General features: G+C 41.6%; 1 protein-coding gene across 1 annotated transcript in view; it reads right to left on the bottom strand.

Moving 5' to 3' along the window:
- Window positions 1-4759: 4759 nt before the first annotated feature.
- The window catches only part of LOC306979549 (transmembrane protein 132C), a 129535-nt gene continuing 117067 nt past the window's right edge, over window positions 4760-17227 (bottom strand). Inside the window, exons 6-9 of the mRNA XM_079578536.1 lie at window positions 13916-14124; window positions 11100-11370; window positions 8710-8901; window positions 4760-6702 (exon numbers count right to left, since the gene is read on the bottom strand). Coding sequence (XP_079434662.1) covers window positions 5578-6702; window positions 8710-8901; window positions 11100-11370; window positions 13916-14124 — 1797 coding nt within the window. The 3' untranslated portion in view covers window positions 4760-5577. The remainder of the gene's footprint in view (window positions 6703-8709; window positions 8902-11099; window positions 11371-13915; window positions 14125-17227) is intronic.

Below are 17227 nucleotides of genomic sequence, written 5' to 3'. Positions count from 1 at the left end.
TAAAGAATTTCCCCCGATACCATACTGATTTAGTTTAACAGTACCCGGCCCTACTCCATACACTCAATATTATAAAAATTACTAGAAGCCCCAAATAACATGATTGTTACTTTGTACTACCACTATACAACATAAATAACCCATCATATAACATCCTGCAGCTGAAGTATTTTTCCTTTTTTTTTCTATGTGAGCCCGGGCGCAGAGCGGGTTAAGAGTTGTTCATTCAGACAGATGATGTGTGAAATAAGCAACTGAAAATGGCGTTAACAGCGTTCATCCATCTGAGTTGAGCGCAGCAGCCCTGAGCTTTAGAGCCTCTTATGTGTACAGAATAGGCCTGGACTCCCATAAAAGTCAGACACGTATCAAGATAAATCTCCTCCCAAACACAGTCAAGAATACCATTGTTTCAGGTGTTTCGGCATATGGCTCCTAACCTCATTCTGTTCCCGCCAAATTCCACCGTCAAAAATGCTCAAAAACACACTATGTTCAATATGGCTATTCAGTATGTTGTACAAAACTGAATATGGCTGAAAGTGATGCATGCTGCTGCTGCTGCTGCTGCTGCTGCTGTCTTATTTGATCTTGGCTGACGGGGTTTGAGTTATGATTGTGAAGATTTTGTACATATGCATTTTCAAATCCCAAGACATGAACGTTTCCAGGATAAACAAAAAGATAGCGAGGAATCTCTTTAGGAAAGTTTAAAACAAACTGAGGTGAAATAAATTTTATTTTCTTTGGAAAATAAAATAAAAATAATTGGACAATGAATCCAAATCTGGACAATTAACTGGACAGATGGATAAATCACTGGGTGCCCTATTTCATGTATGTATTGTACTGGAAATTGGATTGAATTAATAATAATCATAATAACGCACTAGTTTTATATGGCGCTTTTCTGGACACTCAAAGACGCTTTACATCACATTATTCGGTAACACTTTATTTGACACTATCCTTGATACATTGTACCTAACCAAATTTAGTACAATGTAATGTGCTTTGTAACAATATGTAATAACTTGTACCTATGGGTTAGATACACAATGGAACAACATGTATTTGTAGTTAATAGGTACATAATGTAATAAGACATAACCCTAACCTTAGCCCTAAACCTAAAGGGTCTCGTGTCCTATTACATTATGTACCTACAAAGTAGCCTACTAAGTTATTCCATTGTGTATCTAAGCCATAGGTAAAAGTTATTACAGATTGTTACAGAGCACATTATATTGTACTAAATTAGGTACAATGTATCAAGGTACTGTAAAATAAAGTGATAATTATTCATATTATTCACATTCATTATTCATACACTCATTGTTTTTGTGTTTTATTTGTGTTGCTTTGGATTTTTGGAAACCCTGAAGAACATGTTTATTGTATCTATATTTATATAATATAATAATAATATAATTAAATTCAATTTTGAAATTGACTTATATTTTGAATTCAAAATTCAAGAAAAAATGATAAATTCAGAGCATAAAATTCACAGGAAGCAAAAAATCTCAGCCAACAGCTGCCGAGGCACGGACAACATGGACAACAACTCTCCCATGTCTAATTATTTCTGATGTTTTTTGTCATTTATTATTTTATAATGCAACAACAATGTTCCCTGTATAATAAACAAACGACAGAGGGGAGCGGTCTATTTGTACACACACTATTCTCGGCATGCACCTAAAACAGTGCTCCATGTGTGTAAAATACTCATTCTGACTCCTACTACTACTATCTTTGTTTTTCAGCGTGAGATGTTCCTTTGTTTGCCCTGCCATAGCGATACACTGTTGAGCCGAGAGACACCGTTTCCTTGACAGTGGTTCAGAGGAGATGCTTTGTTTGTGACGACTGTTGCCTTTTCTTTCCCCTTGGCTCCATCTGCAGAAAGCATCCTGCCCTGTGATAAATCCGCCTTTCACTCCCTCTCCTCAGCTCTACATTCCACCAGTCACTGTGGGTTTTTATTTCTATGTGTTTATTTGCAGTAAAAAAAAAATACTGTGGGCTGATTTAAAATGAACTCAAAGGTAGCCACATAAATCACAGCGGTGCATAATCATTTGGAAATTGCAAATCCAGACCCGGCACATTGGGACCACAGGGAGCGCAGCCAGCCATTAGCCCGAGTTTGTTGGTCTCACTTCATCAATTTAATTAAAAACCCATTTAAGATTTCGGCTTGGGGAAGTTGGACCCCCTTGAATCGGGGCAAGCCAAGTCTTCAAGGCCGACCAAATAACTTTGCCCTCAAAGAATACCGTGAGTTTTGATGATTGCATAACTTCTGCCACATCCAAAGCGAGTGCCCATGAGAGCAGAGAGGAGGGAGTTTGGTTTGGTGTTCATAAGGTGAAGACACCGGGGTGAGACATAATGGTTGCCCCCCGAGTGTCACAGCAGTGTTTTAATTATTGCGGGCCCACCATCAATCATGCCCCTAGTGGCTGAATCCCTCCCAGACACAATGAAGCTCCGCTCCGGTTGCCCTTCACAGTTCAAACCGCACTGACAGCACAGCCCTGGTGATGTATTTTATGCACTAGAGTAACTTAATTACGGTCCCCTCACTTGTACACCGCAAAGTACATGTTTTTAAACGATTACACAAGAGTAATATATTTCATAGAGTGTGTTGCCTTGGAATATCGCACCAAATGTTTTTTTCCTTTTTTTTTTTGCAGTGCGATGAATATTTTATAAGCTTAATGTATTACTTTGATATCTGTCAGCTAATCTCATTTTGCCGCATCAAATCTTATGAAATGAATGGGCAATTTGCTTAATGATGAAACTCCCAGATTGGGACCAGAAAAACTCTGCAATTCAGCTCGAGTGCACAAATATGTTGCTGTGTTGTGGTGGCTGAAGAGCACACGCCGGGGTAGCTTGTTTATAATGTATTAACATGATTTTAACATTTGGACAGAAAATAGAAACGAACTGGAGAATACCCAGTGCAAAGCAAAATTTATTTTCTAAGCGAGTTTATATTCTTTCGTGTTATCTTTAAAGGGATATTTCAGGATTTTTGACATAGGGCCTCATTTCAGTGCTGTTGATTTCTGGAGATATATATATTTTTTTAATTCATGCAGTCCTTATATTTGAAGAGTTTAGTTGTGCTAGGCTAGTGCTAGGCTAGCGCATTTCTACGGTATCAGCTAGCCTGCATTAAAAACAGTCTGACCCACTCCACAGTGCACACCAGACTAACGATATAAATGTCTGTGTCCATAGAATAATCTTTGGAATATAACTGACCTTGCATCACATGAATTACCTTTATTTTGAGGGACTATTTTCTAGCAGATCACTCCGCCGGTGCGTAGCTTATACAACCACGATGCTGATGCTGCTCAAATATAAGTTATTCTAAATGCAAAATGGTTAATATTTTCTATCGACACAGACATTTATATCGGTAGACTGGTGTTAAAGTGATTTACCTCAGGTCCAGGACTGTTTTTAATGCAGGCTAGCTGTTACCGTAGGAATACGCTAGCCTAGCATTAGCCTAGCACCACCAAACTCTTCAAATATAAGGACTGCATTAATAAAAAAAAATATTTTTTTTTGGAACCTTTTAAGTCAAAATGTGACGAAATTTATATTTTTACCGTCACAACCGTCCTTCGGTGTCACTATGTGGCGAAAAAGGTAAAGCCCATTTCGTTCACATATTGGCTATTTAGGTTGACCATACACAATATCAACAAATCATAATGCGATGCAAACTTCACGCATCATCATTCTTTTATGGGGCAAGAATAATGTTACCCTACAAAAAGAGAAAAAATGTCAGGTATAGCTCCTTTAAGAGATAAGATGATGAGATAAGATGATACTTTATTGATCTCACAGATGGAGAAATTGCATTCGATGAGAGAGCATCCGGCAGCAGCACCCATTCAGTGCGCACCACTCTTTTTTTTTTTATATACCCTTGTGTTGAGTTGTGCAGCGCTCAAATGCTCTTGAAATGCGAAGGATCAATGTTGCCCAAGAGAACCAGTCAAGTGAAGTTAACTAAGCGAGTTCAGTGAGAAAAAAAGTCTCTGAACTTTATATGCGGTCCCTCAGCTCTGAGGTGAGTGTTGACAGAGCAGACTGATTGAAATGCTGTCACTAATTACACTCAGGTAGTTTGCGCATAAGTGCCTCCCTTTTCTGAATCACTGATTAACAATCTGATCCATACCGTGCCAACAGTTAACATAATGTGAACATTTCTCTCACTGACGAAAAAGGACACGGAAAATGCAAAGCAATCAGCCGACACCGCTGTGACGATAATAACATTCAATGAACAAAACGCAATTTTTCAGCCGGCTGCTTTTGTTTAGGAACTTTTCACAGATCATCATTATTTGTGCAATTATCAGAGTAATAAAAGATTCATTTGCGAAACGTAAACATCCTCCACTTCGCCTGTCATTATCCCCGTGTGAGTCCACATCGTCCCAGAGGATCTCTGTGCGTCCATGGTCTGTCTAATCTGTGAGCCTGGTCGCATCTGAAGACTATGGTTTGCAATTAGGCAGGAAAAATGCCACCATGACATGTGCCCAATCTAAAACATGAGGACACTATGCAAATGCAGTTTTGCTATTTTATTTTTTCCAACTGAAATATGTTGTACTTTCACAAGAAAAAAAGCTCACTTTGATGGCATAACACATTATGACACATTTTGAAGATTTGAGCAGAGAAGACTTAAAATAAAAGACTTTGTTTATGGAGATGCTGCTGATGTTCTTTTCTAAAAATGAAATACTATTCAACTTTTTTCAGTTTATTTCAATGTTTAATGAATGTAGTTTTGCATTGTTAAAAATACGTCTCAGTTTGTATTCACCGGCATAGTTTACACCATGCTGTACGCTCTTGCAGATTTCCGTGTGACTAAAATCCAAATAGACGTGTGATGCGGTCTTGTTCCCTTCACTGCAGCTATTTCAATATCATCTCACCCCTGAGGACTTTCACAAACAAGCGGCCTTGCAATGTTGCGTCCAGTACGAAGATGACACTCTCTGGATACTAATACTGAAAGGAAAACAGAAAAAAATCAAAAGTGAAATGTTTTGAAGAAGTCTGCCAGTACACAATGAGCTCGCTGACACTTCTGCGATCATTGGGAAAATTGTGCTTTGGATTGTGCTCCCACTTGCATGCACGGAAATTTCCTTTGATTTACCACAGAAAATAGAAGTGGCATTAAAATTCAGATGCAGATTTTTTTTCTTTACAAAACTTCAAATGAGTTTTAATGTGCACACTTTTCAAACTTTTAAACATCCATTTTCAGCCTTGTTACAGTCCATTTACATGAATTGCATTAGGTCTAGTATTATTACTCTACTACAACCCTGTAATGGTACAAAGGGAAATATAAATAAAATCCTTCCTGTGTCCATCATTTGTATTCACTAATGTGACCTTTGGCAGTTTTGTATGATTCTCAAGTCCTTGTGTGAGCTCGCTGACATACCCACTTCCCCCGTAAAGGCAAAAGGGTGAGCAAATTACAAGTGTTCAAAGAAAGAAAGAAGATCACACAACGTCCTTCATCAGGGCACTGTCATTTAGCCTCTCCATGTAATTGCGTAACTCCTTGGCGCCCTCAAGCTCCACATCCTGGCACACCCACTTAATGTCTTGGCTATGGCTGCCAGTCAGTGTGCTCACAGTGGGGTAGCTACAGTCCGACGGGATCGTGGTGAATGTGGTGAATTTCACCTTCTTCCTTTTAGTAGTCGGTGAGTCCCCTTTGCTGTCCTTGCTTCCCGAGTCGGACGTTCGGTGCACTTGACCCTGGGTGTTTTTCTGCGCCGTGCCGCCGTTGAGTAAATGGCTACCTTCCTCAAGCCCACTGCCGGAGTATATCATCGACGTTTGCTCCTCCTGCTGGGGCGACAAGCTAATCTGGCTTTCGAGAAATTCGGCGTCGTTCCCGAGCCACACCCAGTCGTGAGAGTGATTCATCGTTTCTTGACCCTCAATCGACAGCTCCTTGTGTCGGTATTTTAGAGTGAAGGATATGCAGTTGATGAGGAACACCAGTATCGCGAGGCAGAAGACCCCGAGCAGGGCATACATCCCGATTTCTAAATCCGTGAGTCCGCGAGCCGTCATGAGATCGTCCTCCGTGTTGCGTCCACGTGGCAGGTCAACTTGAGCAGGGAAGTCGGTGAAGGTTCCCGGGCTGCTATCGTCGGAAAGTTTGCCCCCGTTTGGCCGCCGCATAATCACACTTCGCGTGGTGGTCGCCCTGCGCAACACGCCGTCTTCTATGTCGGAGATAGAGCTGCCGTAGTAGTGGGTCCCAGTGCCAGTCCGGTCCAGCGAAGGCCTTCCACGGGCCTCCATATCTTCATAATCACTGCTCCGGTCATCGCGGCCAAATTGCACCCGGATGTTACAGTTGCCCGCGGCCAAAATACTACGGCGTTTGTATTTCTGGCACATCTCACACACGGTCATTTCCACCCTGACCAGCAGTCCTTGGCCTTCTGATTCGGACACAATAATGGGCCACTTCCAGGAGGGGTCTTGGTGCACGGTGACCACCTCGTCATCCAGAGAAGTGGCGGTGAGGACGAAGAAATCTGCGTTGTAGAGATCGAGGGGAGCCACAGAGCCATCGCTAAACTGCAGCCATGCACTGATCAGGGCCTCCTATTGAAAACAAACAAAATATGTTGAATTGAAGAATTGTCAGTATGTGCAAAAGTAAACCAAACTATAGCCACATTCACACATGCTAAAGTCCTGGGAAAGTCAGGCTTTTCTTCCAAAAATCTTGACTTTTCCAGGAGTTTAGCAAAACAAATTGGGACAATCAGCAGTGGAATTATCATATTTTAGCAATGCAATTTTGTATCATCAATGGCAACAAGACATCTTAAAAAAAAAGTAGTATACGGTACTATTTTTGTGAGAAGTCAGCATAAAAATAATTCATGTAACCGATATCTCTCCCTGCTCTCCCCCCGTCACCCCTGAGCTGTTTTGTCCAAAATAGCCTACAGGCCCCGAAATTTTTTAATCATTGTTCAGGCGATTAAACAATAAATTCAAAACGGGTGTGAGTCTGTGCTATGGATCAGGACACATGCTGCCCTTTAAGGTTTAAAGAAGATTTTCAAATTTGAACCACAGAAGTTTCAAACCAGGAAGTTCTGGATGTTGTGGCCAAGAACAGTTTTGCATTTCTTCGTCCATTTCAAATCGGCTCTCGGCACAGGAGTCAAACCCCATTGTATAAGCTTCAATAGCTTTCCAGGAGGTCAGTTTTTTCATATTGTTGCACAGCGTGACCCAAAAGTCTGTTAAATTGAACTTTGTGGCTCTTTGTAAAAGACATAACTGTTACAAAAAGAAACCCGATAGATTGACTGTATTCTACTTGAAAAAGATGAAAATATATCTACATTTTATGGTAGATGTACATGGACTGGAGTAGCTCCGATACCAAAAAGTTTACTTTTACATATATAATTTACATAAGTTTCAACAGTATGGAAAAAGCTGGTCACGAGCAGGCTTTCTCTGTTGTGTGCTTTTGTTACCTCATGTGTTTAATGATGAAAGATGAAGAAGCTCATACAGAACATTAAAAATTGTTCACGTCGGTGCGGATTTACTCTGGGGACTTGCTGCAACATTTCATAATTTAGCTTTAATGTTGCCACAGGACAAATCCCTCTGGGTCCGTACACTATATTCTCACAGTGACACCAGAGGACTGCAGCTGCCTCTTATCTCTACAGTGTATAGATATAGCTCTGATAAACGGCCTTGTTGTCCTTCCAAACTTAGTGGAAGAAGAATGTAGTGAAAGTGTGGGGGGACTCGGGGACAGGGCTGACGGGCAGATCAAAGCAGTAAGCTGACACACGCGATGAGGCTTTAGATAGGGGGACACTTAACTTCGGCAGTGGCAGACAGTGCAGCTGGATTGTGGATAGTGGTGAGGACACAAAGACGATTTTTGTGTATCTGTCCAATGTGAAAAGTTCAAAATACACTGTTTGATTGAACATTTAGAAACTGACGACCATTTAAAGGTCTGTCTAAATTTCAAAAGATGTTTATTTTAGTCCATAGGCTTTATTAAACTGGATGGTTCAGGTGGAAATGGTCGGAGCTGGGACTGATGTAGGTAACCATTACTACTATCGTGCAACACAAAGTGTAAGAAGTTTAAAGGAACAGGCCACCGTTTTTCCATACTGTGATTTGTTCTTACCTGAGCTTAGAGTAGATGCACCTGGTCTTTGTGCGTGCCCGTGGAAGAGCTTGGTCGCTTCGAACTTCCCCCCGTTTGGAGCCATAGGAATATACTGGGAAAGGCCAAATGCTAACAACATCTCTTTTTGCATGACTGAGCACACGCACAAATCAATCAATAGTTTTGTATAGCCCAATATCACAACAGGAGTTGCCTCACAGGGCAAAAGACCAGACAGGTACGCATCAACTCGTCTATGTTCAGGTAAGAACATATCTCAGTATGTAAAAACGGTGGCATGTTCCTTTAAGGCAGGTGAGTGCAAAAATTGTATGGATGTGTATAATGGGATTAAACATTTTATAGTTCTATAATTACAGACAACACCCACTATCAATACCTTATCTTTCTTTTCTTCTTTTCCTCATTGCTCTGAGATGATTTCGACTGACCTGCTTTGGGCTGGTGAGCACCTCCTGTGTGGTTGTCGTGGCCAGTATAGCTCGGTTACTGCCTGTGCTGAGTTGTAGGTTCATGGACAGCCCAGTCACCAGCTGCACCCCTAACTCTGTGATGGTCACTTTGTCTTCCACGACCGTTATAGCCTTCTCCGCCAGGATCGAGTCCGACAGAGGGGACAGCACCTAGAACACAGACGAAAGAACACATTATTCACTTTGATTTGCATGTCCCTCAAATTCAGAGGTGACAGCTCTGCAATAACATCTGACATCCCTGATACAATTACCCCTCACTACACCACAATGGAGACCTGATCTATTGTATAGGCAGTTCATGAAAGCAATTTCATTTCCTGTTCTCAACTGCGGCGGCTCGGGAGGTCTTTCCCAGGAGAAATTAGCAGAAATGGAAACTGTAGTTCAGTGGGAGCAGCACCATATCCACACAGGAACTGGAGCTAAATCCGCATATCAAGTACTGGGTAGATCTTCTCTCATCAGAATATTTGACAGACAGGTGTAAATAAGGCAAACTGTATTTATTCACCTTGGATTGCTGCTTTTGCTGGGGTTGGTTTGGTAGCTTGTTTGCTTCTTAGGTTGTCAGCACCACGCCTGCTAAGTCTTTTAAGATTTTGTTGATTTTTACTTGGCAGCACAGAAATGGGCTTACTGAATAAATATTGCCAGATAAAATAAAGGAAATAAATTAATTGTGTGGAGCTTGAACGTCTGGTGTCAGGGATAAGTCTAAAAATTCAAGACACTGTCAATGCTAAGTCCAGGCACAATGAGATAACACAAGTGGATACTGTTTGTCTTAGTGGCCTCTTTGCACTGTAGGTATAACATAAGAGCTGCTGTAGATACAGGCTACGAATAGATCTCCAGTTCAAGTAGCTTCAAGTATAGGCATGAAGTGATAACTGCATATTTACACTCATTATCAATGACCCACTAGTATTGGCAAGTAGGAATTAAATCATAAGGAGCCATGCATTACACAGTTTTAACGCATAGAGTTGTTTAATCCGCTTATATCTGAAACAGAGACATTTTAAGCTCTTTTTTCTGAAGCTAGTTCAACAACGAAGAGGATATATGACTGATTTATCTGTTACCGGACTAACTGTCCAATTACGGGGAAATAATGCAAGCCAGGCCATGGTATAACAGATAATAGTATAATTAGAAGCTTAATAATATCTTTACTTTTACTTATGTTTATTGATACCTTATTAATACTTAACGCATACCCCTTAATATAAAGTGTTACCAAATCCAGAGCTTTAGTTCCCTCAAAATCTGGCCCTGGGGGAAAATGGAATTGATGACCGACCACTGCCATACAGTTAAATGATCATAAAAAACCCTTGGAGACTGTAATAAATTAAGCGCAAGTGCATGTTACATAAGACAAGAAACATCTGTCACAGCTCAAGACACTGCCCTTCATGAGGGAGGGCTAAAATAGACGCGTTTTACAAGGGTCACCGGCAGGAGAAGTGACAGAAGAAGACATCTCACTCCAGCCTCCATGGCTTTGTATTCAGATATTCATCCCTTTAGCCCAGTGAAGTTAGTCAATAAAAAAGGAAGGACCGCTCCCTCCACAAATCCCACTGCCTGGAGCTATTCTCCAGACAATGCTACAAAAGAAGGCACAGTCTCTGCAGTGGACAGAGAGAGGCAGGACAGACGTCACACACTTAGTGAAGTTCAGTATCTGCTTTGTCACTGTATAGGATGCATCTTTTTACCTTTTGGGATCACAGCAGCAAATGTTTTGCCCTCCTCAGTGATTTTTTTATGTTCATTTCAACTTCAGATTGGACCAAATAGAAAATTGACTTGGATAATTATATCAAATGTATGATTAAAAAATAAAACTTCTGGGAACTTCAATTGCAATTTACCTTCTGTACTTTTATAGTTCACTTTTTTTATAAACCAGACAAACGCCAACCTTAACTTTATTACAAAAAATACATGTAATTAATGGGTGGATCTGTAATTAAAATGAATAAAGTCTAAAATTACAGATGGCCCTGCCCCTGAGTACCACCAGAAAAAGCCCAAGTATCACAGTTTGAGAACAAGAGAACAACTCACACTCACATACAGTAAGTAACAGTTAGGATAAGTGGTAAAGGTAACTGCAACAAAGGAAACACGAAGCGCAACTTACAGGACTGAAAATATTTATGTTGTTTTGCGTCCTATCCCTAACATGAATGAGTTTGCAATAGAAAGTCAAATTATACTCTATAATGAAAATTGCTGTTCGACATTTTGACCCCTGAAAAAATAAAACAAAGCAATCTACTGGCATCAACATTGTTATGTGAATTGTTTTGTTGGAAAGTACAAAATTCTCTCACCTGTATAGAAGTCATGCCGGATCCTCTCCCCACCAGGATCCTCCTGTCTATGAGCTGTGCGATGTGCTCGTCCTCCACTTTGACAAACTCCCACACCAGCTCTGTGATGTCCACCTGCCAGTCAGTGCCCAGCATGTAGCCGCTCTGACCCCGCGGCCCCGACTCAGCCACAAAGTGTGTAAGGATCCGCACAAGAGCGTGTTGGTACTGCAGGGTACAGCTGCGACCACGCCGGTCCTCATCCTCCTCATCCTCACTGTCCCGGGTCGCCCTGCGGGTCAAATAAAAAACTCCAATTACTGAAATCCTCACCATCATCATCATCTTCCTGATAATAGTTGTTGGTTTTTGCAGTCTACGCAGACACAGGGAGAACATGCAAACTCCACACAGAAAGGCCCCGTCCAGGTGGGAATAAAACCCGGACCTTTCTTGCTGTGAAGCACGAGTGCCAACCGCTGTTCCACCGTGCTGCCCCAATACATTATTTGCTGATCAATTCACAATGAAGCGAATGAAGTTAAAGGATGTTCTTTCTGTACAATATTTGTTGCAAGGCTGAACCAGCTCATTTGTCGTGGACCACAAACATTGAGGTTTTTGGACAGTGGGAGGAAAATGAAATATTAAGAGAAGTGAGACCCTGGGACATTTACAACATTGTATTGTGGGACCACGTTCCCTTGTTTGGTTTCTGAAGTTCACCTGATGATGAAGCGTGGCTAATTAAAGTCTGCATATCAGTCCAATCTCCAGTTCATTCTTCTTCTTTAGTGTCGTTCATTCACTGCTGAGGAGCAGCCTGTCTGCACCATGAATGTGCATACACCTGCTTATAGCTTACTGAATAGCTTCCTTGATTGCTCCGTTGCTAGCAAATCTAATTTTATTACTTGAGGTAATAAATCAGCCGACAGAGGTTCTGCTCTCAGTAGGAAATTACCCCGAGTATGACAAACCTGCTTTAAATGCTTGTAACATAGCTTTACACAATTACCTATACTACAATGACATTTGTGGACAATTGTTTCATTTGCAGATCGAAAAAAGAAAACAAAAACACACAACCTCTGAAAGGCTGTTGGAGGAAAAATAACAGCTCCTAAGGCTCTGGAGTCTCTTAACTGTGCATCGTTGGGACGCTCATAAACACGAGAATGCTCTGTCAACACATCTGCTAATAACACTCGCTACACTGAACTTAATCTGAACACTAAACACCATCACAGTAGATACTTCCATTTCTCTGTGTTACAGAGGGGGATTATTTAAAACATGATGTATCTATATGACACAGTTATTTAAAAGTAAATGCTGTTTTTTTACGTACTTCACCAGCTGCTGACATTCACAGCATGTTTTCCATATTACACATACAGGTAACATGGATATGTGCTTTAGATTTTATGTAAACAGCTGATGGCAAAGTCTGGGCACTTTAGCTCCAGTATGAATGTGATATGCCACAGCAAATTCAGCCATCTCCAAATCTAATCTAAGATTAACCTAATAAACAAATCACAGTCGGAGCAGAGAACAAGCTGCATCACAAAGCAATTTTTCTTTACGCTTCGTTCCCTTTGAAGCAGCTCTGACTTCAGAGGCTGCATAATAATGTGTGTGTCATGCTTATTTTTGCTGTGCCCTGTGGAGTGTGCGTGCCGTCTTATTTTGCTGTATTTGGTTTTCTGCGACAATTCAATGTCAAAGGTTATTTGGCCAGAATTTTGTCGCATTTTCTTCATCTCAACTGTATCCAACATAGCATGTTATCAAAATGACTTTACATGCTCTATGGACAAAGGATTGGCCATTCAAAAAAACAACTAATGTATTCACACAGGCATGGGACTTGGGGAAAAGAAGTGAGACATATACCATGTCCTGAGTGCTCTGTAACCGATGCTATACGATTCCAGATGTCACCACTGTAGTGTTTTTCTGCCTCGCAGTGGGCCCATCATTTTTAGGACCTAACGGAGAAAAGGCCCTCAACTTGTTTGTGGCTTGTGGGCTTATGCACAGTGAGCTACTGTCTGTCCTCACCACAGGCACAATGTTGGCAAGGTCATGTCTGTTGTGCCCTGATAAACAAAAACTGGCTAAAGACAGAGAAATAAACACAAGTATGTGCCGTCAGCTGCCATGTTGGCATGGCCAGTGACAATGTGACAGGGCTGTCCCCGCTGATAAAGACGGAGCACGCAACTGGGAGAGACACGTTGAGACAAGGCTGGCGTCGGTTGAATGCTGTACCTCTGTCACTCAGAGTAGGACAGAGCACGGTAATTAGAGCAGCCATACCGCTGCATGCGTGGGACGACCAAGTCCAACCTGTTCCAGCAGTAATTACTTCAGGTAGACAGAGCTGAGGATTTCCTCTGTTGCAGGGCAGTGTTGCACAGTGGCATTTGTCAGAGGTGCTGATGGTGATGAGGCCCCTGGGGAGAGGCCTGACCCACAGACAGCTCTAATAATGTTCAGCCCCAAAGAAGCAGCGAGTCAATCATGTCGCTGTAATGACAGCACGTTCTGTGCAGGTCAGCTATTTAGTTACCAGACTCACTGAGAACTGTTCACTCACATGATCATTATCTTACTTTTCACGCTGAAATCAAATTCACATCTGTAAGGTCCTACACATGGAACAGAATCACGAGAGACTGATAAAGGAAAATTATGTGAGGCATTTCAGTTATTTTTACTTTATGTATAACAGCTCCTTGTAGTATAAAACCCTCAAATACCTCAAGTGTCTTATTACACTTTGGCATAATAACAGTGGCAGCAGAGACCTACGGAGGTGTAGAGTTTACCTTTGAGTGCTGGCGGTAATAGGCACCCTCCAGCCTTTGATCTGACTCAGCTCTGTGTCGGAGACCTCCATCTGAAGGGGCAACCGAGGGATCCACACACTGAGCTCCAGCTGAGCGCTCAGATATCCATAAGTGAAGTTCACCATCATCCTCACTCTGCCCTTCATCTCCTTCCCATTGACAAAGACATAGTCACACCGGTCTGACACCTGCAGGGAGAGAAAACACGGTGTAAAGTACTGCATACACGCACTGTTGATTATAAGACTTCTTTCCCGTGGTGTGGTCACTGTAGTCCTGCTTTGAAGAGATGAAAGCCTCAATTTGCACCCTGCTCTCGAAAAGGAGGTTGGAGGTAGGGAGCAGCCAGGATGCCTTTGAATCTTTGCAAAACAAACTCCAGCTTGATCTCTTGATTGTATATGTTTTGAGCAATAGGAAAAGTTATCTGTGTCTAGTACAAGACACAAAAATGCTTTATAACAATTACCTCATAATTCCGGACTGACACATGATTAGTCTGTCACCCTCTAATCCCATGACACAGTGATTACGTTGGGGGTACCTCCAGGTGCTTAAAGGTTCCTCAGGACTTAGCGTTAGGGCCAAGGCTAGGGGTTTGTGGTGGAACAGGGTGGGTTAAGGTTAGGGTTGGGATCAGCATGTGGGACTGGAGCCATGAGTGAGTAGGCGGGGAACAGTGGAACCGCTGTTCTCCAAAACCTGTTCTCCTGTTCATAAAAAGGGGCAACAGAGGCACCAGGTAAAGTTGTGCTCAAAGGTTTACATACCCTGGCCGGATTTTTTAATTTTTAATTACGTTTTTTTTTTTTTAAATGAAAAATAATAATAAGTTATTTTTTCACTCTTAGTTAGTGTTTTTTGTGAAACCATTTATGGTGAAACAACTAAGTTTTCTCTTTTTAAAACATAATGAAGAAAGAAAGTACCAACAGCTTGGAGTCTTTTGTGGTAGTTGTGGAGAAGGTTCTATATATCATCTAATGGTAAAGTGGCCCATTCTTTTTGGCAAAAAGCCTCCAGTTCCTGTAAATTCCTGGGCGGTTTTGCATGACCTGCACATTTGAGCTCTCCCCACAGTGGTTCAATGATATTGAGGTCAGGAGACTGAGATGGCCACTCCAGAACCTTCACTTTATTCTGCTGGTGCCAGTGGCATCCGCGAACCACTTCCACATTTCACCGTAGGCATAGTGCACTTTTCATCATAGGCCTTGTTAAGCGCACCATCGGCCAGGGCATGTGAACTCTTGAGCACAACTGTAACAGCAATACCCATTGAAGTATAACCAGATAGTCCAGAGAAAAGCCTTTTGCTTTTAAAGTAATGTCTCCATAGCGGCGCAGTCATTCATCACGAGAGCAGGACGTCCTCTGTGAGTCAAGAATAACCCCTGACTTTTTCTGCGGCTTTGTGGGAGACTCTTACCCTTCAAATCAATGTAGACAAGAACACAGGGTATAACAACACTATACAGCTGAACAGAAAATATCTCTTTTGCAGAGATATGGTCGAAATGTGGAACAGCTAAACTCGCACAAAAATGCATTTACAAATTATGTTTGGGGACAAAGTTAGCACATTACATCATAAATCCCCATGGAGACAGATTTTCTTTTTGGTTTTTTGCAGGTCCTTTTTAATTTCACAACCCAAACCATTAAAATGTTATTTTAATGCAATTTGTCAGAGCTGGGATTCAAATCCACAACGCCGAAGCCATTACAGAGCTCTCTGTACATTTGCTGAAGCCTTATCGGTGCATATGAGTCCATTTTACTGCATCTGAAGACCTTTTACAGCACTACCACACGGAGAAATCAGAATACCACATCTTTATAATTCAACTGCGTACCATGAATCACAGTGGATTTGTCTGCGCTCTAACCTAAGTCTCTGAGATCCCTGGAAACCTTTAGTCGAGCTGTGGTGCATCCTTCAGGACCAGATCCAGGTTTCAGAAAACTTATATGTTAACTAAGGGCTGCATATGGCTGCTCTCCAGGGTATATACACTCAGGATCAGTGGGTACTTCCTCCTTGTTAATAAACCAGAGGAGCGCACAGCCAGAAAGTATAATAGGAGATTGGTCACACACAGCGGAGCGCAGTATTGTAACCCAGACTGACAGCGATGCGTAATGAGCCTTTTGAACGTTTGTGAGCGAGCAGGAGAGAGAGGGCTTCTGCAGGCACTGTACTATAATATAAGGCAGAGGGGGAAAGGAAATTGTCACCTTATGACTAAAACAGAAGTAAAAGTAACAAGCTAAGTATACTGCCACAACAAAAACTACCCTTCGGCATTTTCCAGCGATGCAAAAATGCAATGTAATCTTCATCTTTTGGTAAACTTGTTCTGATTGTGACACTATTACATTGACTGAACTCAATACTCAGCTGAATCATTGTGCATTAGCAAAATGTAAAAAAAAAAGTCATGTTCCTCTCCGCTTTTACTTCCGCGCTTCCTTTCCTCCCTTTTACTTCCTTCATACTTGAAACAAAAAAAAAGTTCCTACTGTAGCTACTTTCCACTTCTGCCATCGAGTCAGTGGGGCAGACTGGGCTTATCTAAGAGTGTGTTTGAACTAATAAAAATGTCAACGGAGAGCCCACTACTTATCAGTCCTCATTGTTCCTCTCCGTCCCACTCACTCCTCTCCGTCAGCCCAGACTCAAGAGCCTCAGACAGTTCTTTAGTCTGCCACTTTTCCTGTCGGCTTTGCAAGAGCTATGATTATGCCAGCATCGGGCAGAGACACGGCCCAACCTGCCTGAGGAGATGTGAGCCTAATTGATCAGATCTAAAGCTAATCAATAGCACGCTGCTGCTGCTGACAATTATGTTCCTTTCATATCCGAACTTGGCATTTATACCTCAAGGCCTATTTGAGTGCTGGAAATAGGTTTGTTAACATTGTTGTGATATTGAGTGTTTCATGGCATTTGTTCGATTTGTTCCTCTGCAATGTATGCATTATTATAAAACCTAATAACATTCATAGCACAGTTTCTTATGACAACTAGTCAGGTGCATAGCTGGTCAAGAGCAGATCAATGGTTGTGCAAGATACCCACACATTATTGGCAGTCTCCTGTAGTTGCTACCTGGCATTCAAATAAATGTGGAATGCCACATTTATTGTACGTAAAAGCAAAAATATTTAAATTAATTAAACATGTACACATCTTAATGGTGACAATAAATGCATGGACTATGTTTAAGAAACGTTTTTTTTTTTCATACTATACACGGACAGTTGCCGAGCCATTCAGAAGAATAGGTC

The sequence above is a fragment of the Gobius niger genome (genome assembly GCF_951799975.1).
Source record: "Gobius niger genome assembly, chromosome: 1".
In the NCBI taxonomy this organism is placed as follows: Eukaryota; Metazoa; Chordata; class Actinopteri; order Gobiiformes; family Gobiidae; genus Gobius; species Gobius niger.
The sequence above is the reverse complement of the archived record's forward strand: the minus strand, read 5'-3'. Positions and strand labels throughout refer to the sequence as shown.